The 25,831-nt window shown below is 43.1% G+C and overlaps 1 protein-coding gene across 1 annotated transcript in view; it reads right to left on the bottom strand.

Annotated features, from left to right (window-relative positions):
* LOC117231280 (fringe glycosyltransferase) overlaps positions 1-25,831 on the bottom strand; it is a 130,247-nt gene that overhangs the window by 95,824 nt on the left and 8,592 nt on the right. Inside the window, exons 3-4 of the mRNA XM_033489582.1 lie at positions 22,518-22,566; positions 16,984-17,086 (exon numbers count right to left, since the gene is read on the bottom strand). Of these exons, the coding sequence (XP_033345473.1) occupies positions 16,984-17,086; positions 22,518-22,566 (152 nt within the window). The remainder of the gene's footprint in view (positions 1-16,983; positions 17,087-22,517; positions 22,567-25,831) is intronic.

Below are 25,831 nucleotides of genomic sequence, written 5' to 3'. Positions count from 1 at the left end.
TTGCATTGATTAATTTTAATGCACCACTTGAGCCTATAAGAAAACCGTTGCTATTTCAATACTATACTTGTCCAAGTATTTCCATTTAGATTCTCTAAATCGTATTTGCCCTCTGGCTCTCCTCGTCCTTTCTCTAACCGCGTACATCTTTTCTTCGATGCTGCTTTTTCCAAGCGAGCAGTCCACCATATCTGTCTTATTAAATTTACAGTGAAAATTCGGCTCGAGCTCTTTCGTTTATTATATTTTGCTCCAATCTTCCTCTAAACGCCTGTATCCGGAAATAATACACGCAAAATGATTTTTGTGTTATATTAGTTTATTGAATTATGTACGAACGTGATAATAAAAATAGAACGAAATGGATCATACGTAATTCAATAAAATAATATAAAACAAAAATTGTTGTTCACCTATTATCACCTTATGAAACGAAAGAAACTTTTCGGGCAACCTAATACTTGTCGCAAATGCACGTATTCTAACATGCTCGCTCCATATACGATCGAATGAATAATAAATTTTGTACTCGATATTTTATTTCTTGATATATTCTATGCATCCTATAAATCTTCGCGCTTTTAAATTTCCCATAAATTACAGTTTCTGTTACAATTACAAGTATCCATTGATATACAACAGGAAAAACGAAACGTCTTATAGCGATCGCTCTGACTGGCTCGACAACTCTAACGTTGACAGATAAAGCGAACCATACCTTCGCTTACTATACAACAAGCTACGTTATTTAGAAGTTCATTTCAAAGTCAGAAATCTAGAAACTTCAACTCTCTCTCTCTCTCTCTCTCTCTCTTTCTCTGCCTCTCTCTAAAAGTCATAGGAAAAATGCAACATTGTGACGCAATTCCCTCGAACTCTGTTCGATGATTATGATAATAATGATAATAATTTAACACGTCCGACTCAAGGTTCAGCACGTTCCTCGATCAAGAAAAATAACGACGTTTAACGATTTCACGGTTGGAGTCCCGCGAGCGATTCGCCACCAAACGAGTGTACGGAAAGTTGGCTGACGTCGTTTCGATCTGCTCTAGCAGCCAGCCGAACGACTTCGCGGCTATTAACCGCACGCCGCACGTAAACCGGCAACCATTCGACGTTGATAGCGGCGCGATTTGTTTATGGAGCGAAAAGCAGTTTCGCAAACGCGACGCGAGTTGCGACACGGAACCGGGAAACCAATCTTTCCAGCGGCGAACGTCGAAGAAACGCGATCTTAGAAACGCGGTTTACGACCGCTGCTAGGTACTTACGCGGCTAAGTTGTACTTGGATACGAGTCAGGTGGTTTCTCTATGTGTAAGTGTTAGTTTTCTCTTTTTCTTTCTTTCTTTCTTTCACCTTTTAACACGCGCTGAGCGCGTTCAGCGCGACGTTTTGCCCTCTTAACGCACGGCGATGGCAAATTTTGACAAATCGTAGAAAAACGAGACAAATCAACGTAGGATTAGCAAATTTTCGACAACGAGAACGACGGTATACAGTGCGGGGAAAAAAGCACTGAGAAAAGAGTAGCTGTGTGTAGCATCAAGAAAATTGGAAACAGCGAAACCATAGCACCGTTTGTTACGAAAAGACGAGAATTAGGGAAGAAATGGCTGTGCAAAGTACAAAATATCGCACTTGTCGCGCTATGTTAGACATTTCTTATCAGTCGTCGGAAATAATGATAATAATAATAATAAAATTCGTGTAATCTTTCTACGTAAGCTCAAGCTTGGAAGAAGGGTCGTAAAAGTAGATACGAAGCCATAAATTTAACAGCCGATGAAAATTATGTAAACGTTGAAAAATGTGGTGTACGATAACGCTTCAAGAAACTGCTGGTTCGTAACATAAATTTGCCTTGTTTTTATCTTTCCTTGCGAATGGATAAAACAGGACAACTATACATATGTTACCTAATATAATTGCACGCGATTATTCTTCGCTCGGCTCACAGAGAGATAAGCAAAGAAATCGGACGAATGGGATCCAGCTGTTATTATCTGACATTCGGTCGACGTAAGAAGGAACGACGAAGCTCGTGCAAAGCCTAGAAGTCCTCGATAACTCGTCCCGAGGCAGAACGATCCAACGCGTAGTGCAACGCGCATTTGGACAAAATCGAAATAATCGTTGCACGATCGACGTTGATCTTATTAAGCGACGATATCGTCGGTGTGTAAGTGTGTGTAATTAACAAATTACATTAGTTACACGTTTAATTTTAAGCAATACGATAAATCAATTGTGTTCGTTACCGCGAAAGTTTGTCAATTCCTATCAAATAGCGTTCGCTACGTCCTAAATACGAAGAATTTGAGCAAACGAGTGTATAATTTTAATTTCCAATTTAAAGATTCTTTTCTTCCCTTGCAGAAAGAAATTTGGAGGGAAAAGGGAATCAGCTTGTAATTTTCACTATAATTCTTTTCAGCTAGAAACCTTTATTCATTTAAATCCATTCGTAATTTCGACTCGATTAAACGTTTGTCGCGAGGACATTTTTTCAAAAACTCTGTTCTTTGGAAAATGTCAGCGCAATGTTCGAAGAAACGGAAGGTAGGATAAACGATTTCTGCATGACACGTACGAGAAGATGGAAAGACGTTTCATCGGCATAGGCAGTATTTGTTTAAACGTCACCGGGCGTAGCTAGACGAAGAAACGAGCTTGCGAGATATTTGAACCGAGCCACAGAGTGGGCGAAACACCGACAAAGATTTGGTAAACGGAGCTCGACTCGCCTCGGATCTGCCGATATCGAGTTTCAGAAAATTATGCACACGCGTTCGTTGATTTTCCTCGCGAATCCTCGTTGAAACGGCCGACTGTTGCAACGTGACGACAAGCGCCGCGATTACCACGATCGATCAGTGGCGCGTTCCGCTCCACTTTTCCAACTATCCAACGAATTGGTTGCGCCATCGTCTCGTTGAACGGCGTTTTCACGCGCAACGGACACCTTCGAACGAATTCGTCGAGGCGGTTTAACAGAAAATAAATCAAAGGGTCGAGAAGAGCGGGCAGCGCTCGCGTGATCTCTGCGAAGGTAGAAAAAGGAGCAGTTCGAAGGGTATGGAAAAAGAAGCAAAGAAACGGGGCTAAAGAAGAGGAGGAAGAGAAGAGGAAGAAGGGAAAAGGAACGAAGGGAGGACGCATTGAAACGCGTCATTCGATCGCGGAGCCGGTATCAGGTGCAAACCAGTTTCGGTGCATACGGCAGGAGTGCACCGGCCACGAGTTTGCAAATGGCGACAAGCACTCGCGCCGTTTCTCGACAAGTGCGAGCCGTTCGAATCCGTCCGAGCGATGCTGCGTTTAGGCCAAACGAGCGTACGCTGCTTCTTCCCGCGCTTTGGCAAAATTAAAGCGTCAACGGTCGTTCTTTCCGCCGTTTGGCGACTGTTCGTCGAATAGGACAGCGAACGCATTCGAATGCTCCGTGAGAGTGCATTTGTAAATATAATCAGACGTCGTTACCAGTGCCAGCGAACACTGAACCGCGAATAATTACATATTGATGCTCCGTCTAATCTCTAAGAGCGTTCGTCGTCAATGAGCTCCGTCTTCGTGTTCTTGCTCGTTTGGTCTGAACGCGTCTTCACGGAACTCGTTGAGTACCGACAACGGAAGCAAAAGATTTTCTTCGAGATACCCGCGCGTTTATTTGGATTTTGCGTTGAACTTTAATTCGGAATTTTCATGGCGAACGTTGCTTTCTTTCCAGACCCTTGGCCGGTTAACTGCGTTCGACGTGTATACGCGTCGTTTCGGCGCGGTTGACGCGTATACTCGTCGTGTGAAAAAAAAGAAATGGCCATTAATGTACGTTAAAAAGTAAATAATTAACATTTACGAAAGATCGTAAAAGATATATAGGACGCGATAGAGCTGCGACACTGTCGATGTGTATCAGCATTAATTTTGACACGGTTACGCAACGATCGATTCGACTGGCCGCGAGGCTCACGGTCCGACGGACCAGCGTCATCCGAATCAATTGGCTACGATCAGGTCGGGTCAAATCGATTAAACGATCGATCGTCGGCCTGCCTTCTAAAACAATGCCACTGTAGCGTAAGCCGTAATATTCAAGTTCGAAAACGTTGCTCGATTTAACCAAAAATTTGGCAGATCCGCGTTTGAAAACTAAAAACTGAAACCTACACTTTCTATTACAATTTTCTATGTATAGGTCCGTGTGGGATTCGAGTCTGTCGTCAAATTCTACAAAAGAAGATCCATATGGCAGGAAAAGGAAGCGAAATTAACCAAAAGAAATCATATTTTCTGAATATACGTAGATATAGTATACCGAGTTGCAAATTCCATGGAAAAAAGAATATCGCAGAGAAAGAAGGCGAAATTTCCGAAAGTTGAGATTCAAATTTCCCACGTAGAGAATCTACCTGACCGAGCTTCTATATTCCATCAAAAGAGAAGCAAAGAGGATTTGTATCCCAGGAGAAGAGGACGAAATTTTCCAAAATTACGATCTAAATTTCCTACGCGCGTACAAACCCACTTGGCGAGCTCCGCCTTCTAAAAAGAACGACAAAATCAATCTCCGCGAAGAAAAGTGAAAATTAGCCAAAAATCGGATGCCGCGTTCCCCACCTTTGCGCGTAGATCCGCTCGTCAAGTTCTACATGAAAGTAAAGAAGACAAGATTTGTAGGAATCGAATGCCAAATTTCCTAAATACGAACGCAGCTGGAAAATTTGAAATTCCAAAGCGAAAGAAAGAAACGTAACGTCTGTCTGTCGACGAAACGTCGGCGGAGGTGCACCAGAGGCGCATTCCTATCGGACATTAGCATTTCTGCGACGCGTATCGAGTCGAGAGGCTGGTCGCGTGCAACCGGGAACAAAAGGCGACACTGGCGAGCGGCCAGCGGTGATCCTACGTGAACAATTCCCCACCCATCGTGCTCGTGTGCTTTATTCCAGTCGAGAAATAATATTCTCCTCGGGGACAGATTCCGGGAACGTCGTGAGATCACCGAATTCGTATCACGTAGACGTAGACGACGAAGGGGACGTCGTTCGTCGATACACCTGCCACCAGGCGACACGTAGTACGCGTTCCAACCTCGTAGTCATGTGCTCAACGTTCCACGTTTTCCGGCCCATTATGCCAGTTTCTCCACGAGGATTAAGGGAAAGTTGGAGCAACAGCGTGCCGAACGTTCTTCCTTCCTCTCTTTCTTTCCTCGTCGTTTGGTCTTTCGTTTATTTCTATCGACAAGACAGTCGCATCTCGTTCTTCCTCTACGACCACAAGGTTTATCTCACACGGAACGACGTCGAGTTTTATTTCATACAGAACGACGCGAATTTTTATTCCGGACGAAACGAATAAAACTTTACGTTTTATTCGACGAAAACCAATCGAGGAATTGAGAAAACTCAATCCGTTGTTTCGCTTGCTTTTCACCGCGACATAAAACGCGGACGAGAAGGCTGCCGGCGTATATAAATGAAAATTCAAGCGCATTTCCCATCTTCCACTTTCCTAAACCTCGTTCGTTAAACCTTGCGCCGAGAATTTTCATTCTCCACCGCGATAACGACTGCCTAACTATCGATCTACGAACGATGCCAACACGCCCCATTTTTATACGACGCCTGTGTGTTCAATTTACTCCCAACTATTGCTTTCCAGGAACGTCGTTGCGGCCGAACGACGTACGAAAAAAGATGATTAACGATTACAAAAACGCACCGATTGTCCAAAAGATTCTCCTTCCGACAGAATGGCGCAACGTCTCGCGACGACGATCGACGTCTAGTCAAAAGAGAATCGTTAACGGAGCGTCGGTGAGCGAGCAGCGTGGACAGGAGAACGGCGGATCTCGATGAAGGAAGAAAAGGGGAGGTCCGGGCCGCGTCCCTAAACGCTTATTATGCGGCATTACTGGCAGCCCCTTGCCTATATGTATAATACTAAGTCACGCGAGCATTCACCGTTCCGAGGAACCTCGTGTCCAGGAGCGGAGCAAGTTTTTTTGCGGGTTCCGCCCGTAATTGCGGACACGCAGGATATCCCCGGGATCCTCGGCCTCCCCGAGCGACCCGAACACCAGAAGAACAGGCGTTCGATGCCTCGTCGGTTATGAAACGGTTGCATTACGGCAACTGTCCATGTACGTCGCGTCCTTGCTCGTTTACACGTTCTTCGCGTACGGGAATTTCATTATACGAGCAGTTCGCGGCGTTACAGGGCGAAACTACACTTCTTGATATTTTTTGGAATTTTAACACCGCAACGTCTGTCTGCGTGATCGACGCTTGTACAATTTCGTTCATTTTTTTTTTGGTCTCTGTTTCGTCAAGACGATACGACGGTTCGCGTACGACGTGTCGTGATAAAAAGAGGCGACGAAGGTTGGAAAAAATCGGTTCTCGTTTCCTCGTGTCTTTTTGTAGATAAGAGCGAGCGCGGTTTGCAATGGGACCAACAGACCGGACAGCGAAAGCATTCGTGCGCTTATAGAAAGTTTTTATCGACATACCGTGTGTATGTAGATTGTACGTGAATGTATTCTGTCGTGTAAAACACTTTGAAATTTCTTAGGACCGTAACGAGATGCGAGAGGTTACGGGATACCTACGTCTAGCATAGGCTTCACAGAGATCAGCAAAGCGTTCCGACAGTCAGTCGTTGCATCAAATTCGATATCTCGTCCGAAATATGGAATAAAACGCAGAAGGGTGTAAAAGAATGCAAATAAAACGTACGCGAATTGAATGTCTGAATATAACGTTGAGATATAGTCCGTCTAGAAATAACGTCTGAATTTTCAATTCTACAGAAGGAAAAAAAAAAGAAAAAAGACTTTCTTGAAGTCTTGAATACCAAATACAACGAAGCTATTTAAATTTCAAATATTACAAAAGGTAAGGAGATGCCGAAAGGTAAAGTACCGCGAGTACAAGTCGCGAAATTTCTATATCTTTTAGACAGATCGATAAACAAAGATTCCCGAAGTCCACATCTTTTTTTTTTCTTTTTTTCTTTCAAGATAAGAACCTCGGATAAATATTGAAAGAACGATACCACGGATATTCCTTATCGAATGGTTTCTTTTCAAAGAATCGCGCACGAAGAATTTGGTCGTGGAGCACACAGGCGGTCGCGAAGGTTTCGAAAGAACGCAGCCGCGTTATTTGAACGAAGCGATACACGTATCGATGTACAAACCGCGGTTAGTGCCGGCTGAAACGCGATAAGACAAGCTGAAATGCCGCACGCTCCTCGTCAACCGGCTCGCTGATCCTTTCACCGGCCACGAGCGGAATACCGAGATACGCTTCCACCTATAAATCACCGGTATCGTTGTTACCGATCTAAAATTCTATGGAGAGCCAGCAACAATGGACGAACGGCAGCCGGACCACGGCCCGCTCGCGATACGTTTCGCGCGAGTACGCTTGCTCGAAATTTGTCCGAACCTGAATCGGTTGAAAGGAAAGGCCCTTAAGCCCAGTTCGTGCCAACCTTATGTGGCAAACGATAAACCGAAATTACGTACGCGATCGATTATATGCCGATTTTCACGTGTCTGTACGATATTTAAATACATAAAAAAATATATATATGTAGACATGATGATAGACTAATAGGTACCGATAGTGGACGGCGATAAAAGTCGGATGGTAAGTTAATAGGTAGGAAAACACTTCGATCACATTGGAAGTGTTTATCGACGTAACGTGAATCGAGACAACGATCTACAGTGAGTCCGATATAAGTGCAGCACGCGTACCGAGCCAAAATTCAAAGTCGATTTTCTCGAAAACAAAGCCTCGAACGAAAAATTTGTATTCTACATTTTCGACTTCTTTTTTCGCGTAGAATCACCCCCTTTCCGCTTGTACCACCAGTTACCAAGCACCCTGTATAAAACTGCGTAGAATATCTGAAATAGAGTTACAGTAGTCGTTACAATTTTCATTACGATTAACACGCATCTATATTCCAGTCCCGTGTCTTTAATTGTGCAAAAATGTCGCATAGATATTTAACAACTTTATCTACGATAGCTACGATTCGTGCGGACGAAACGATGCCACACACGGTGGTGTAATCGATTAAAACATCCAACGATAAGAGCGCTCTTCTCGGTTAAAACGTTACATAGCATCTTTATTTCCAGAGATCTATGGGAATATTACGTTAAAAGTGTCTTTCTTTTACAGACACGTCTTTTACAACGACGCATCTTTGCACAAACATGAAAACTAATCTGTCGAACCTTGTGATCTTTATTTCGATAGAGCAAAATGGCTCATACGCAAAAAGCGATAAAATAACGTAATATCCTAAACTATTATAATTACTTTATTAATAATAAATGGATTAAACGGATGTTAATTAAACAGAAGACAATGATTATTTAACACGAACTAATCGCAACAATGTATTATAATTAAGACAGCTAGATAATTAATTAACGACTCTCGTCAACGCAGATTCAACTCTCTCTCGACAACGCTAACAACGCTATCTCGACAACGCGATCCACGCTCTCTGGCTTCTCGACTCATACTGCTGTTAATTTGTTTATATCCTTAGCAACCCCTTGTCTTTTGTCTTCGCCTGATATCTTTTGTCTTAGCCCCACCACGACACCCTTCAGGCCCCTCGTCCACGATACTACAATAATATCAAACAGAAAACACCGTGCGTCCATTATTTCCTTACAAAACGAAAGAAACTTTTCTACCTAATATTCGAAGCACGCTGTGTTTCCTTTTTTAAATAAAGTATCGCGTAGTATGTCGAGTAACAAACTGGACGAAGAAAAACGAAGATGGTACGAAGAAAATGACAAAAACTTCGGCTTTCTCCGATCTCGAGGGGATAAAGTATTTTTATTAATCGGAACGGAAGAACGAATCATTGCGTGCAAGCGGAACATTGTAATCCCATAAGAAAGACACAGAAGAACGAAGCACAGAAAGAAAATCCAATGCAGCGCTTTTTGCTGAAAATGTGTTTCGCGCGAAACATTCGCGTGTATCGACCACGTGACAAATTGCGGAGATTTCTATAAGGAAGTTGATACACGGCGCCAGCGATCGGCAATCGGCAATGACTTAAGCGACTCCAAAGCAGGCTCGAGGAGGCAAAACCAAAGCGATTCTCGATGAAAGCGGTCGATGAAACGAGGTCGAGGCACGATGTCCCGGGGCGGATCGATGCTAGGGGATAAATCGATTTGGGACACGGACGCGGTTTAATCGATTCCGTTTCTGGTCGCGTATCCTTTGGTCGCGCGCAGCCTCGTCGAATTCCGATCACGCGGCCACGACCGCCACGCGTAAAAAAGCCTTTATGCGCGAGCCCAACCGCGGACAAACTTCGCAAGAAGCCTACCACACCACGCGTCGTCCCACGAATTACAATTTACAATTCCCTGGCCACTTTGATGGTCGAACTGACGAGATTCGAAATGTGGACGAAAAAGCCTCGGAAAAATATTTCAACACTCGTAGGAACATTTCACGCATACATTACGCGTGTTACACGGGACACGTTGGAATTTCGTTAACGTTGTTCGTTCAGCGAACTATGGGGAAAAGCTGAAACCGATCGGAAAATTTGTATAGAAATTCAAAGATGTTCGTCGCGAGTTAAAGTAGCCGAACGACGAATTATTCGTTAAGTTAGCAAGCCAGAGTATCGAACGAGTATTCATCTTTGGTGGTAATTACACGTTTAAAAGCGCTGTCCGTGCCGTGAGAGCCTCGTAATTTGCGTATACATTTTCAGATCGGTTGCACATTTTACCAGCACGCTCACGATACTCGTACGATTTTAAGAAATTTCATACAGCACACGCGATACACCTGTAACGATTTCGTGTGATAAGCGGTCGAGTATCTTTGTAAACCACTGTACGAGTAGACCAGGATGAAATTTGAGAGTGGAAAAATGCGCGAATTACACGCAACGCTCCAAAGTGTAAGGTGAAAATCCGAAGGATGGTTCTCGATCTATTTAATATACGAAAGAAATTCGTGCTCAAGATCGGATAAAAATATCAGATGTCGGCGCATTTAGAGGAAGTTTAAGCCGAAGAAATGCACAAAATACGCGTATCCGAGAGACGGTTCTCCGTCTGTTTAATAAACGAACCCGTGCTCGTGATCTAGCGCTTTAGTTGCGTTTGCGAAACTATGAATTTCAACCAAAAAAATTCTACCAAATGTTCAAATCGGACAAATTGTGAATGTAAACGACTAAATAAAAAAAAAAGAAAATATGAATTTACGCAAATAGAACGTAGATGTTAATGGATTCGCAAGAAATCTAAGACAACATAAATGCACCGTACGCACGCGATATACGAAACTGTAGAACCAGCTATCCAACGCGTATACCGTACTCGTTATATCCAACGAATCGGACGAATCTTTCGTTGAAATCTGTCGCTTTAGTTACGTTCGTAAAGGCGTGACTACATAAACATCCGCGGTCCACTCGTAAGCACTGGAACAGACACAGCTATTACTGCGCGCGTTTGAAAATTCCATGGAACTCGAAAGGAGCCAAATTACGCGGTAGTCCGACTGCCAGACACTCGTAAGTCCCACTCGAGGCACTCGAAGGTCTTGCAGAGAGAAACGCGGCGAAACGGAAGCTAAGCTGAATTAAAGAAGCTGCGCGTAAAAATTCTTCGGCTCGACAACGTGAAAACGGGTTCGTTAACATATTCGTTTCGAGCGTGGCAAATGGGATCGGTGGACGGGCGCGTCCGTTCCACGGCGTAAATCGCGCGAAATATCGACTCGTCGAATCGTCGAACAGCGGCGAATCGTAAAAACACGCGGTACGCTAGCGAATGCCCTGGAAAGCAGCTGCACGCATCACAAGGAATTCCATAAATTCGCGCGGCACCGTCGTACTTTTATCGATAGCGCGAATCTAAGTGGCGACGCGTAAAACGCTCGCATAATTGGACGAACGCGAACGTGCGAAATCGATGCCGGTAATTTAACCAGGACGATAAGTAGCGGCCTCTCAGCCACGGAATCTGGCCTCCTCGTGAAAAAAATGAAGACATCTTCCCGCGGAGGATGGGTATTTCGTCGGTGCTTGTAAGTTATCGTTCCTCGAGAGCTTAACACGTTGGCTATCACGCGCGTATCGCATGTATTTCGCCCTGAGAGCCGCGATAGACCGAGGAATATCGCACCGTAACGTCTAATTTTCGCAAAATCTTCCGTCGTATTTCCCTGCGTTTTCTCTCTGACAATGTTATCCAAACATCGTTCGTAATTCGTCTTATTTTAAACATTCCAGAAAATTGAAGCATAGGCAGTTTTTAGATACTCGCTGTTGGTATTCCACGTATAGAAATCTTATTGTTTCTCGCGTATTCCGTACCTCGCGTGGGTAACGAGCCGAAGGTTTGAAAATTTTGGATGCAAACGCTAATAAGAAACAAGCAGTTAAATTGGACCGTGTCGTTTGCTGAATCTTATTGCATCGTAGATTGTTTAGAAAAATGTGTTCACGTTGGAGTTATTGGATATTCGAATGATTATTTCGTAGAAATTTAAGCTCGCAAAGGATTACAGCGAGAGGTACATACGTTGCACATTTGGCAAAGATTGTGTAAATTTTAACGCGTTAATAACGATCGAAATGCGAAGCTAATCCTCGAAGGAGGATAAAAAATTGTTGGCAACGTAGTATGGAAAAGTGCAGGGATAAAAATATCCAAGGGAAGTACGCGTGGAAAAGCAAGAAGCCAGAAACCAAAGCAACGGCACCGACAAATCATTTCCCTGGCCGACGACGAATATCCAGCGTAATCCAAGAAGGACGAGGTTTCCAACGACCCGTCGAAAAGCGTATGAAACTTTCCGTGCCCCGATAAATCAAGCACGCTCCTCCCTCGCGGACGCTCACGCTCCTATATACAGAGGGTTGAAGTACACGAGCACGAAAGTAAAAACGAAAATAGGAAGGAAAATAAAAAGGAGGATTAAAACACGCGTCGAGTGGCAACGAGAAAGAAGCTTCGAGGGGGGAAAAGAGTCGAAGGAAGAGAAGAAGAAGAAGAAGAAGAAGACGACGACGAAGGAGAAGAGGGAGGAGGGTTGCGGACAAGAGGAAGAGGATCCCAGAAACAGGCGTGCAGGCTGCGAAGGAACGGGACAAGGAGGAACGAGCCCGCATGTGACATTCGAGACACTCGTCCGGCCTTTCTTCCTCGAACGCCCTTCGAAAGCCGAAGGAAGAAGCGAGAGAAAGATAGAAAAAGGGAGATTGAATCGTCTCCATCTCGGGCCAGCTGGTGCACACCTCTTCTTCCCTCTCGCTTAATCCCTTTGCAGCGTTCGCTGCTCACGACATCGACGACGACAACGACAACGACGAAGCACGGCTTTGGTCCTGTTCGTCCTTCGGCCCTGGCGTACCGTATTGTGGACTTTTCTCAAAGAGGACAAAAGGATTCGCTCGGCACGAATAGCACCGTGCCCATCCAGAGCACGTGTGCTGGCTGCTGGCCAGTTAGGGGAAAATGCTGGTCAAAGGGACGCCGAAAGAGACCAATTAAACGTCCACGCCAGAGAATACAAGAGTTCCAGAGGGTTTGATGAGATTTTAGTAAATAAGTCGGAGAGAGACTGGTAAAGAGGCTGATGGCTGCCTTTGTAGACACTCCACGTCCACGACAAGAGTGTTTTCGGCTTCTGTGGGAACTCGCGATCAAATATTTTTGTTAGGTCTTGCCTACCTTTTTTCTCCTCTTAAGAATATTAGATAAACTAAACGTTTCCTCGGTTCGAGTGGATGATATCTCGGGGTTTGTCGTCGACTGAATTTTTCCTAAATTTCAAACTACGTCGCGATGATTCTTCGTTGCACCGTTATCGACATCTTATTGGTATCGTCAACGTATTTAAATCGAGCTGGGGGACGAACGCGATCGAAAAATGGATTTTATTGGTCGAAAGGACACGTAGAAACAGCGACTATATTTCTACATTCATCGTCGATTGAATTTTTATTAATTTTATTAGTTCCACGTCGTAATGATTGTTCGTCAGACCGTTGTCAAAATTTGATTAACACTATCGAGGTATTTCAAGCAAGCCAAAGGACGATCGTGACGCAGGTATTTCGCTGGAAAATGGATTTTACTTGTCGAAGGGACACGTGGAAAGAGCGATAATATTTCTAGATCGAATCTTGATTATCAGTTGAATTTTTGTGCAATTTAATTCCACGTCGTAATGATTTTTCGTCAAAACGTTGTCAAAATTTGACTAACACTATCGAGGTATTTCAAGCAAGCCAAAGGACGATCGTGACGCAGGTATTTCGCTGGAAAATGGATTTTACTTGTCGAAGGGACACGTAGAAAGAGCGATAATATTTCTAGATCGAATCTTGATTATCAGTTGAATTTTTGTGCAATTTAATTCCACGTCGTAACGATCGTTCGTCAGAACGTTATCAGAATTCTACCGAAATTATCGACGTATTTAAATCGAAGTAAAGAACGATCGCGATCAAAGGACAAGGAATTAGCCAGGTACTTCGCTCGAAAGTAGATTTTTACGTTAAGACACGCGGAAAGAACAGATATACGGTAATGGTCTCTCCGTAGTCGGATTAACAGCTGCAATTACAGCTTGTTCTTCGTTCTCTGACTCTCTATCCCTCTGGGGGCAAGGATCTCGCAGTTGCTCTTTGATCTTCGTACTTATCGCGGTTACATCGTTGGTGCGCTGGTTTACGCGTTTCACGTAAACACTCCAAGTAGCCGACGAGGGATTGTTATGGGAAAAAGTGGCTACCAAGAGATTCCCTTCCCGAAACCGGAAGTACCTTCGTCAGTAGCCTTTCTCGATGTATCTTTAACGAATAATAATAGTTTCACCTGTAATAATTGATTTTTCAAACGTTCAAAACATGTAGCTTGCTTTCGTCAATATTCTACTCATTTTTTTCTGTCTAAACGTTTTTCTAATGTTTCTACTGTCTTTTTTTTTTAAAAAAAAACATGAAATATTCTACGCGGACAATGGAGGTTCGAAAGGAAGCTTTTATGCGGTTATGAAATAAATAGAGAAAAAGGAAAAAGCTAGAAAAGACGGCAGAAACGCGGTAATTGGTCCGCTACGACGACGGCCCCATTAGGCATGTTTTTTCAGTCAGGGATAATATTTTGACGCGACGATCGTGCCACCCTATCCAAACAAGAATATTCGACGGTCAAGCGGCAGCAATAACATCTCATTTGCAAACAAGCGCTTTTCATGCTGGCCGGTTCGTCGTGTCGTTCCGCTTTCGAAAAATTTGACACCCTTTCCACGGCACCTGGAAACCAGAACGAAGAAAACCGAGGGTCTTCCCTTGCTGAGAATCTTAAATAACCACGAAGGTCTATTTGGTCGAAGAGGAAAAATGTCGCAAGATTTCCAGATGAATCTTTATTTTTTTCATTTTTTCATACTCGCCTTCGTCCCAAGGCAAACATAAATTTTCCAAAATCTACGACGTTTCTCCTGGACCAGGTTGTTTGTAAAAACGAAAAAAAAAGAAGACAGAAACGTTGCAATTAGCGGAAAGAAACCCGAGCCATCTTTGAAATCTCCAACATCTCCAGAGTACCGTTCCCCGTCTTTTCAAAATTCCATAACTTCTAATATCTGAGAAACACGCGTTTATCCACGGCATACAGAGGCATATTAAGAGCCTGTCGGAAAAAGCAGAGAAAATAAATTCCATCCAGCTAGGAAATAACTGTCTGTCGGGGCATTAGCGAGAACTTCAAACGTTCGTCTAGAAACCGCCCGAAAAGCAAACAATCAACGCAGATACGAATCTCAGCGTGCTCTAAAACTCTATAAGCTCTTCTCTTAATATGTGGAAGCATCTAATGGCTAAGGAGAGACTAATATTAGCCTCATATTTGTGGCTTATAAGTCCATAGGTATACCGTGTTCTCATTTACGAGTCTGCTGGATATTTGTATCGTTTTATAGTCACGAGATAAAATAAAGAAATCGTCGATTTAACGAAACTTTGCTATCGCGAACGTTGCGTTTCAAACGAATAAGCGTTCGACGTAACTTAGGACAAAACACGGTACGTCTATTAGGTTGTCCGGAAAGCGTCTTTCTTCCGCAAACGTGTTTTTTTACAACGGTGCACCTTCGTACAAACGTGAAACCGAGTCTGTGAAATGTCGCGGTGTTTATCTAAACGGAACGAAATGGTACGTAATTCGACGAAACAATATACAACAAGAAACAACCTAATATCTCGAGCCTCCGTCGTCATTTTCTCATCGCTCTGATTCACCTAGAAGGAAAAACCAAGTTGATAAACTAAGACGCACAAGTAATCGCGCGATCGTTCACGAAGCGTATCGTTTAACTTTGTACTAGGCATATCATTTCTTATTTCGCGACTCTATGCTTTACCATGCGATAGAAACTATCGATGATTTATGGGAACGCGTAAGGTACAAAAAGCAAATTAAGTCGAATACGAATGGCCTGCGTATTAATACTTTGATTGGGTCATTGGTAACCGGAGCGCTTCAACTTCTTACAATTGTAAAAATTATAGAATAACAATTTTTCGTTCGAGGCTTTGTTCTCGAGAAAATCGACTTTGAATTTGCGCTCGGTACGCGTGCACTTTATCGCGTCTCGTTATAACGGATCTCACTGTAGATCGTTATCTCGATGGAAAAATTAAAAAAAAAAAAATGTTTATTCTATATTTTCGACTTCTTTTTTCGCCTAGAATCACCCCCTTTCCGCTTGTACCACCAGTTACCAACCACCCTGTATAATACGGATACTCTAAGATTATCGTAGTCATTTACGATTAAGCATATGCACTTACTTATAATACTTATAAATTATACCTATCTATAATAAGTATTAACTTATTGTAAATAAACAGCCATGTCACTGTGCCACGCCAGAAAAATTACTGAAAATTCTCAACGCGAGAATTGATTGCAATTTCAACAAATAAATAAAAAAAAAAAAAGAAAAAAATTTACGATTCGACGATGCAATTCGAGGGCCGAATGTCGAACCACCTCTCGCAACACAAATTTAACGCGACGTACTTGCATTTCGAAGCTTATTGGATCAACGAGCAATTCGATATCGAAAATATTATGGACGCACCGTCGGTGGAACACCGATATCGAGGTCCCTTCGATTCGAAAAAGAGGAGGAAACGATAATTTAGCTGCGCGTGGTCCGGCTAACTCGGACGTATCGGATGAACTTGTCCCAGCGGAGAACGTCTAAGCACGCGCACCAGCCTCGGACTGCCCATAGGAACAACCTGTTGTTGGGCCCGCTCGCCCTTTCGTGTTTCTACAAACCTTCTTTCGAGATATTCGGACTGTTCCGCGAGAACAGGTCCGGTCAGTGGAATTAGAAAAGTCGTGAATTCGATAAACTTTCAACGAACGCGAGCAAAGTTCTCGGCTGAATTATAGCTAACATTTGGCTAAACCTTAACGATAGAATGATTAACCCAGGGACGACACGCTGCCTTCTTTCAACTATCGCGTGTATCTATAGAGAAACCTGTACGTGCTACCTCTTAGTCGCACAGAGAATTTAACGTTCCGTTCGTTTAGACAGACAGCAGAGGAAAGTAAAAAGACAAAACAATTAACTAACATTTATTGGCATTTGTACGTTTTTCTACAGACACGACGTTGCGACGCTATCCGCAATTATTTTCCAATTATTTTCCGATATATCATAATTAAAATCGCTTTCTAAAATTCTACGTCCTATATCGGGGTCATAAAAGACCAGTGTGACATTCTAACGTTAACGCTTCTACGTCCAACGAACGTCGAAATATCATTCCGACCTCGCTTTCCCTCAAAATATCCCACTGTTTTTTAGCCTACCAAAAAACGCGATAGAAACGCGATAAAAAAATGGAAAAAATCGGAAGTAGTACTCACTTGCGGCCGCTGTCGAGGAACCTGTCGAACTCGACGGACATTTTGCAGCAGAGGGCCCGCCTGTTGTGCGAGGACGAGCACTTGGTGTTGATCATGTGGCCGTCTGCAATCAAACAGGGACACCAAGGTTCAGCGAGGGATAGTAGTGGGCGATGTAATTAATTAAGAGGTTAATAATCATCCTCGTCGGTACAGAGGCTTAATTAATTCGGCTCGATCCTCGTCGCTCGTTTCTCTTCTCCTTTATCGGACGTGCTTTCGAGGGCACACCTCGATCATCGTGATACACGTCGTTCCACCTTCCAGCCACGGACGCTCCCACGATACGCGAGTATTTCAATTACGCTCCGCCAACAATACGCGACAATTAACCGTTCGAACCGCTCGCCGTAATTACACGGCCGCTTAATAATCGCGCAGAGGTCGGCGAAGAATAACTTGCAGGGATAAGATAAGAGAAAAAGGTCGCAGGTTTTACGGCCGGTTTCATCCTGGACCTCGGATGATTAATACTCGGTAACAACGACGCTGATTCGATGATCGAACGCTTGCATAATAATTTGCTATCTATTAGCGGCCGCTCGTACTGTTAGCAAATCGACGAGTTACCAGTTGTAGGCTTCTTTTCGTGTCTACTTTCATTTTTCCTTTTTTGTAGATTTGTCACAAATAGGATAATTAGCTTGACTCGTAGCTTGTGCAATTTACGCGCGAAACGCGATGTTGTTGCTATCGCGAATTTATCGATACCGATATAACTTTCGATTTGCAACTTGTAAAACTTCGTTGTGCTAATTAGACGCGGGAATGTAATAATTACGCGCGCGCGGGAAATTTCCAGTTACGAAACGTTAGTATCTCGCTTGTTTGTTTCTTTTATTTACTTAAACGAGTTTGCCTTTTTCTTTCATTTGCATTATACTTACACTTATTACTTACACAAGGTGACGCCAGGTGCATACGAGCATACAAACATTCGCGCGATACAAGTATCGATGAATAAAATACGAGTAGAAAATATAAAAAGATATAAACGGGCTGTATTTTGCATTGTATTATGCATATTGGGTCATGTACGTAATTTTGCATATTCGTTTCAAATATCCAAAGATTCCTCAAATAGAACAAAATCGATCGTACGTAATTCAATAGAACGATACAAAAGAAAAAGCGACATCGTGCATCTATTATTTCCTTGCGAAACGAAAGACACTTTTGGTCCAATCTAACAGATCATACGCCAATAGTATTCGTAAAAATATGAACTTTTACGTACGTACGCAATCTGTAATAGTAATGTTCCATGAACTTATGACAATTTCGAAAATTTCCTCGTAGGAAATAAAAAGAAGTAAAAAGTATGCAAAAATATTTCCTCTTGGAAATGTCTTGGAAACTGAGAAGAATTCGGAGCAACGTAGCTTCACGTGTTCCCCTGCGGCGAAACTGACGCATCAGTTGGCCGCGTGGGTGGACGCAGCCAACAACAGGGAGGATAATACCGGGCACGGAAGGACTTAAGGAGGAGGGGATGAGCACGCGAGCCCTCGGGCACCGTCCGACATTTGACCTCACCACGCGCTCTGCACCGGTTTGCACCTCCACCACGGGCCCCTTTCTACCTGCCTCGCGTAATCCACCCTTGCTCCTTCGTCCGCCGAGATTACCGCCATATTCACGAACCGACGGAATTGGATCAGTGGAGCAAAAAATCACGTTCCTTTTCCCCCTCCTTATTTCGTATTTCCAGTGAAAATTTTTCATATTCGCGAAAATACAAAATACGTTACATGCGTTACGCGTGTATCTACTCTGCAACAGCTTGGACGAAGCTCGTTGTTAATTTAGCGGCTCTACGAATTGAACACTCGCAAACTATGCGGAGGAACATATCGGGAAAATACTACTACATTGACGAACTGGCGCTTTCAAAGACCTTTAAATCGTAGCAAAACAACAACGTAAAGTCAGTGGTTCGTGTAACAAAAGTTTACCTATTGCTTCTCGCTGTATATGGCTTTTTGCTCGGTCGATGCGAGCTCACGTTCGTACAAGATGATCGCGAGAAACAGTTGCTTCTAAGCACCGTGATAATGTCGCAAACTCGTATCGACCGCGAGCCACCGCAGCGTGTCACGTAACCCGTGTCTCTACTATTTACATCTTAATGTCAGACGTTACTTATAGCTGAGCTAAAGTTCGGTTAATCAGCCGCTATTAAAATTTCGTTCGCGAAAACGAAGTTTGCGGAAACTGTATTCCCGTAAGTTTTTCTCGCTTCTTGCGAGAGATTTACGATTGTAAATTCGACGAGAGAAATATCCTGCTTTTGTAATCGTGTTCGATGGAAGAATTCCGTTTAGAAGTTGGAATTAGTTTTCGTTAGAAGTTAAGACTTTCGCGCGTGGCCGAGATGTCGGGTCGAATGAAGGCGATCGATCGATCTGTCCCCTCGGAAACCGGTCGCAGAATCTGCTGCAAGGTGGAATCTGGTTCGGCCTGATCGACACGCGGCGCCGCTTCTCCTTCTTTGATCAACGCGTGATTATCTAACGACGAGACTGCGACATCGATCGAAGAAGTTGTCATCGTACGCCACTCTTTACCCTTGAAACGTCCGTTTCAAATCGCAGCAAGAAAATATCCAGATTCTTTGGATCTCGATGAATCCCTTCGACGAAGACGAAGAAGATTCGTGCGTCGACTCCAATACGTTCCAGGATCGATAGAATTCTTCAAAATTCCAAAATAATTTCTTCAAAAATTCCCTCGACGGAGAAGACTCGAGTACATCGACTCCAAAATTGTTCATCGTGCAAAGATCTTCGTGAAATTCTAGGAAATTCCAACGCTACTCTTCAACGTATTTCCTCGAGAAGGAAATTCGAGTACATCGACTCCAACATTTGTCATCGTCTTTGGACGATGCTTGGATCTTCGGATCTCCGAAATTCTACGAAATTCCAAAACTGCTCTTTGAAATATCTCCTCGACGGAGAAGACTCGAGTACATCGACTCCAAAATTGTTCATCGTGCAAAGATCTTCGTGAAATTCTAGGAAATTCCAACGCTACTCTTCAACGTATTTCCTCGAGAAGGAGATTCGAGTACATCGATTCCAAAATTTGTCCCAACATCTTCTCCAAGTTCTTCGAAACTACAAAACGCCTGCGTAACGAATCTCCGCGAGAAGATTCCGAAGATCGACTCGAAAGTGTGTCGCGATCCTCGCTCGATTCTTCGAAATACCAATACGAAATCCTTTGATAAAGCGACTCGAAGGAGAATGGCAACTAAATTCCATTTCCATTGGATTCGATCGAATCCAGCAGGTGGTCGATCAACGCGATCCCTTCTCCCCCTTAAATCAGTCCGGGAGCATCTCATGCCAGTCCAATTACGCCGGTTCGTCGGATTAATCCCGCGGCTTGCCAGATAACGATACACGCGTGTCGTCCACGATCCACAGCCATTAAAACATCGAACCCACGTTGAGTGGACAGTCGTTGCGAGGCGGTGTGTTTCGGTTGGCGACCATTAACCGGGCACGACGAGCGAACTTTTGAAATGATTGACGAGCACGGGTCCGCGAGCGAGCCAGCTCCTACACGCTCGTTCGTTCCGCGCCGGCAATTATCGCGTAAACGAGGCCAACCATTAAGCCCGGCCGTAATTATCCGTGCCTCGTATTACAACAGAAATAAACGCTCCTATTCGGTTCTTCTTTCTTTTTCTTTCTTCTTCGTTCTTTTCTATTTATCCGCTCCCTCGTTTATCCTTTCTCCTCCGCTACGTCCCTTTCCCCTCTTTTTTTTCTTTTTTTTTTTATACATATGATATAATGAAATAAAACTGTCCGACTGTACGATCCTTGATATATTAGGATACCAGGGTCGTACGAATAAAATTATAGTTTGGTTGGACAGAACGATGATAGGGATGACTGGCTAGGAGGAGATCGACAAAGTCGAGCCTCGAATTTAGTCGCTGCGAGAAGCGACTTTTTCGGGCTTAATTACTTGCTTAATTAATGAAAGTCCCGAGAGGAATCGCGTGACGAGATACGGCGGTAGCTTCGTAGGTGTTTTAATCTTTGTTATTACGTAGAATCAGGAAGTTTGTATCTGTATTTTAATCGGCATGTAGTTATCCCACGCGTTACTGTTTCACGATGTTCCAAAATGTACAGGGTATCTCGTCGTTGGTTCCAAATTTTCTAATTGCTCCGAAGTTTCTATCGACGCTGTTCCCCAGTTAAACTCCTCAACCAGTTAGCTGTTACGACCTCTTTGAAATGCGTGTAAAAAACGTTTGGCAAAAAGTAAGCGATGACGAGTATACTCGTCGGGCACGGAGTACGCGTGACTCTTACGATATAGAATTAAGTTACAACGAAATAACCGTTTTATTTTTGGATTTTATTACTGACAGGGCTCGTGGTAACGCAAAATAGTGGCATTTCCTCGTGACGAGTATACCCGTCAAAAACAGCTGACTGGTTAATTCACGCGCACTAAAGCAGCAAGTACGACACTGTATGAAACTCTTTACACTCGACTGTTCCCTTCGAGAAGACACCGATCACGGATTACTGTCAATTACGTAACACAAAATTACACGAGCTGCAAATTTCTTACAGACGCGCGTTTCTTTCGAATTTCGCTTTCGCATCGTATAAAGAAACAAATAAGAAAAGGAAGAACATGGCCAGCTACGTCGAGCGCAAAGGACTAAACATACTTTTAGGAAATATTCCCACCTATTTTAGATTTTCAACTTCCACGACGACTAGGCTTTTCCATCGTGCCGTTAGTATTAAGGGGAGGGCTAAGGTTAATTCGATTTCAGATGATCCAACACCAAATTATCAAGTGCACCGCAATTCTACCTTTTTTCCGAGACACGTCCGAATAATCGCTGCCATTGCCGTATTTTTTAATATTTCTCCGTGAAAATTTTATACAATATTCTTCGAATGTCACACTTTAATGTACTATTGGTTTTAATAAAGAGATTTTAACCGTGTCGTCGCAAATAATTCACAAAAACATGCCTTATTTTTGTACGAATTAACCTTAGCCCCCCCTTAATTGCCCTTTGTCCAGGTTTTCTCGCGTCTGTCCCGAGGAAGCAAACCGAAACGTTCGCTAAACACGACCGAAAGTCGAAAAGTCAGAAACGTGTGCCATTTCTACGTATCATTCGAAGATGGTATCCCACTGCGGGTAGCCATCCACATGTTATATTATTATATCACTAAGCTGTAATATTTTACCAAATGTCCTACTGGACAAATTGTAAAATGTAAATAAATAAATAAAACAAAAGAAAATTTCTACGTATCGTCACACGGAGATCGAAGATCGAGCGGTGTTTCTCGCTCGTGGATTTTACTGGCTCGCGGACGTTTCCTCGAGTTCTCCACTTTCGAAAACGCAGTAATCAAATTCGAGGAACAGCAAGACGAAACAAGATCGCCGAGTAAAATGTCAATGGGAAGAGTAGAAGGTAAACGAGTACAAAGTATACTCACTGGTCTGATTCTGAAAGTAGGGATCGTCCCGGTCGGTGAAGAACCAAGTCTGAAATGAGAAATAAAGAAAGGTTAAACCGAGAGTACTCGACGACCGGGTAAGAGCTACTTCTACGCCGGTTTTGACTCTAACGATCGACGTGTCGGTCACGTACGCAGACGCCATTGTTTACCGCGGCTAACACGCGCCACGTACCGATCATAAATTTCGATTTCTTCCGTTGCTTCGAGCTTGCATCGCTCCATCTACGTCCACCGAGCTCGATAAATCGCTCTCGCGAGTTTCACCCTCGATCGCCGCTGCGAAAATAAAGTTCTTCTTTTTCCTTATTTTCTCTCTCTTTTTTTCTTTATTTTTGTTATTTTTATAGGAACAAGCAACAGATTAAGATAGTTGTCGACAGATTTTTATCTGTACTTAATCGTCAATAAATTATACACATTCGTACGTGGTAAATTACAGACCGTTCATACATCTGTAATTATGGAGAATAAGATATCGTTGAATCGAAGCTATTCGAACACGCTGGAGTAAATTTCGTAGAATTACAGAGATTAATACAACGACTATACAATGAATTGACGCACGTTTTCCATTAAAGAATTTTTTCTCAGATTATACATTGAAAATTCATAGTGTATCGAGTTCTTGTTTCCCCGCACCAAAGTACTACCGAACGATACGGAATTTAATATGCTCGAACCTAATTAATTAGTACGTAGATGATACAACAGATACAATGACGCGTCTTTCTTACTTTTCTCAACCACTCTATATCGTAAACATATTAGAGAGAATTTTGAAGTTGTTCAAAGCCAATGTCCGCGCTGTTCCAAACTGCCAAACTTTCAGAACGTCTAGCAAAATTATAGTCTACTTATGGTTTGTCTCTAAGTTACACAGCCTTTCGAAAATCCAAAAATCTACCGATCTTCTCCGTAAGAGTAGAAATCCAAAGAGAAATCGCAGCAAAACGAGATTTTCATTCTATCGTTAGATTTTCAGTCCATTAGTCCATCCACTAATCACGTTGATCGATGTACGCTTTCGTATCGATCGTATCGTCGATAATTTGCCAAAAAATTCGACGAGACAGTTGACGCTGCGAGCGACCAGCAGATCGAGAGAGAACACCTTAGGAATTGGGAGCTCCGGGTGGTTGGTCGGTGTCATCTGCATGAGAGTAGAGCGACGACGTTGAAGATTGGTGCAGTGCACGTGTTAAAGCAGTCGCCTATTTTTAGTTGGCGAGTTCCCTTCAGGAAGTGAGCGTCGACGGAACGAGGGGTAACGCTGCCGTACCAGACGTCACGAGCATTGTCTCGAGGATTTTCACGTGGCGGGATGCGCTTTCGAACCCGAGGAAACACGGATCCCTGCCACTTGTGCGCGGCAAAAGAGAAAGAACGTGGGAGAAACGCTCGTTCCGATGTAATAGACGTCGGAAACGAGTAGAAAGTGGCGAACTCGTATCAAAGCGGTCTCTAAGCGTCCGGAAGAAACGCGATAAACCAATTCGAGCAGATTTCTCGCGACGTTTTTTCGGTCAGACTATAGAGACAGACTTCGGTCAACGCACGAAAGAAATTTCGAATCTTAGCCGCAAGTTCATCTTTGTTCGTTTTATTCGCCGAATTATAGTCTAACTGTAAATATATTTCATCGTGGTCTTCGCAGAACTAACTCGAGAGACATAGACAGGAAATGAAATACTCTGGGAAATCGTTCGAGCTGTTTGAGAGAATTCGTTATTGAAGAAGGTTTTTTTTTTTATTTAGTTGTTTACATTTACAATTTGTCCGATTTGGACATTTGGTGGAATTTTTTAAAGAAAGTGAACAGTTTTTGAAGAAAAGATTCGTAGAGTCGTGGACGGCGAGGAGTCTGACTATATTGCGATGTTTGTGAATTTTCGCTGAAAATTTTCATGATATACAGCGTGGCGTGATTAAGTGGAGTCGTCTAGGTATCTACCTTGTTTATTGTTGTACGAAAAGCTTCTCAGAACAAAGTTACGCTACTTCAAGCGTCTTTGAACGCAAATATCTCTTGCACGAAGAATTAAGAAAACGCATAAATTTGTGGATATATAGAAATATAGAGCTCCATCTAAAAATGTAACAAGAATTCTGGAATACTCGTAAAAGAGAACGAACTTGAGAAAAAGTTCCTTCCACCGCTGCCTGTGTCCCCGACGAGCGTAGCTTTGTCACTGGAAAGTTTCTCTAGATGACAATAAATTTTTTTTGTTTAATATTTATTAAAATTACAATCAATTCTCGCGTTGAGAATGACAATAAATAAAGCAGATATTTGCATGATTCCATTTATCCAACACGGTGACACAAACGGGTATGATATAATTGCTGCTGAAAGAAATAAGAAGAAAGTATGGAATAAAATTTCTCAACACTTAATTTTCGAGAAAAGCGAGTTTCAAAATTCGTCGAGTACGCTGCAACTTGAGTAATTCCCACCTAAGTATGAGCGAACGATCGTCAGGAAGTAATTACACGCGTGAAAAGAAATAGAAATTGCGAAACAAAATTTGTCCGTTTAAGGCTTCGTTTCGAAGAAGACGAAGTTTGAACGCGTTTAGCTTTAGAAATCGACCTAACATAGGAGCGTGATGAATTTTCAAAGCGTTCCATCGAAGAATTTTAATTCCACGTTTTCCACTCGTTATACAAAATTGTATAAAAAAATGTCTTCTATAAGAAATCGTTTCAGATTTATTCGTTACTCGGCCGTATCCTATTTTCTAGCTTCTCGCGTATTCGTGCTTCGAACGGCGAACGTATTTCGAGCGTGACGAATCGCCGTTTCTCCCGATTTCCCAAAACTTGAATAGCGGCTTAGCAAACAGCGGTTGTCGGATGGCTATCCATGGAACGTTATCTTACGACCGACGATAAGAATTGTCGCGACAAGACGGATGTCCTGTATAACCGACAATTAAACCGTGGCGAAGGGAGAGACGGAACAAACGCGGAGGAAGAGGAAAAAAAAAAAAAAGAAAAAGGTGAGACGAATAAGCTCCCGAGTCAGCGTTCGCAGAAGGAACACGAATATCCGGCAAACAAGAGACATCGCACGCCAGGGAAAAAGAGGGACGAGAGACGCGATGACGTCAGTGGCACCGGCGTCGCGTTACATCGACGTAATTACGTTAATCCACGCACGTACGTCGCGGCTAAAACGGGCATCGTCGTTAAGCCGATATCTCCATTGCACTGGGACCCAATTCTCTCTCTCTCTCTCTTTCTCTCTTGCTCGAGAATAATTTAAACGTTTTGGTTGCAGTCTCCGTTTC

Source organism: Bombus vosnesenskii, unplaced genomic scaffold, assembly GCF_011952255.1.
Source record: "Bombus vosnesenskii isolate JDL3184/JDL3185 unplaced genomic scaffold, Bvos_JDL3184-5_v1.1 scf7180000013272, whole genome shotgun sequence".
Classification (NCBI taxonomy): Eukaryota; Metazoa; Arthropoda; class Insecta; order Hymenoptera; family Apidae; genus Bombus; species Bombus vosnesenskii.
Note: the sequence above shows the minus strand (reverse complement) of the source record. Positions and strands in the feature narration are given on the sequence as shown.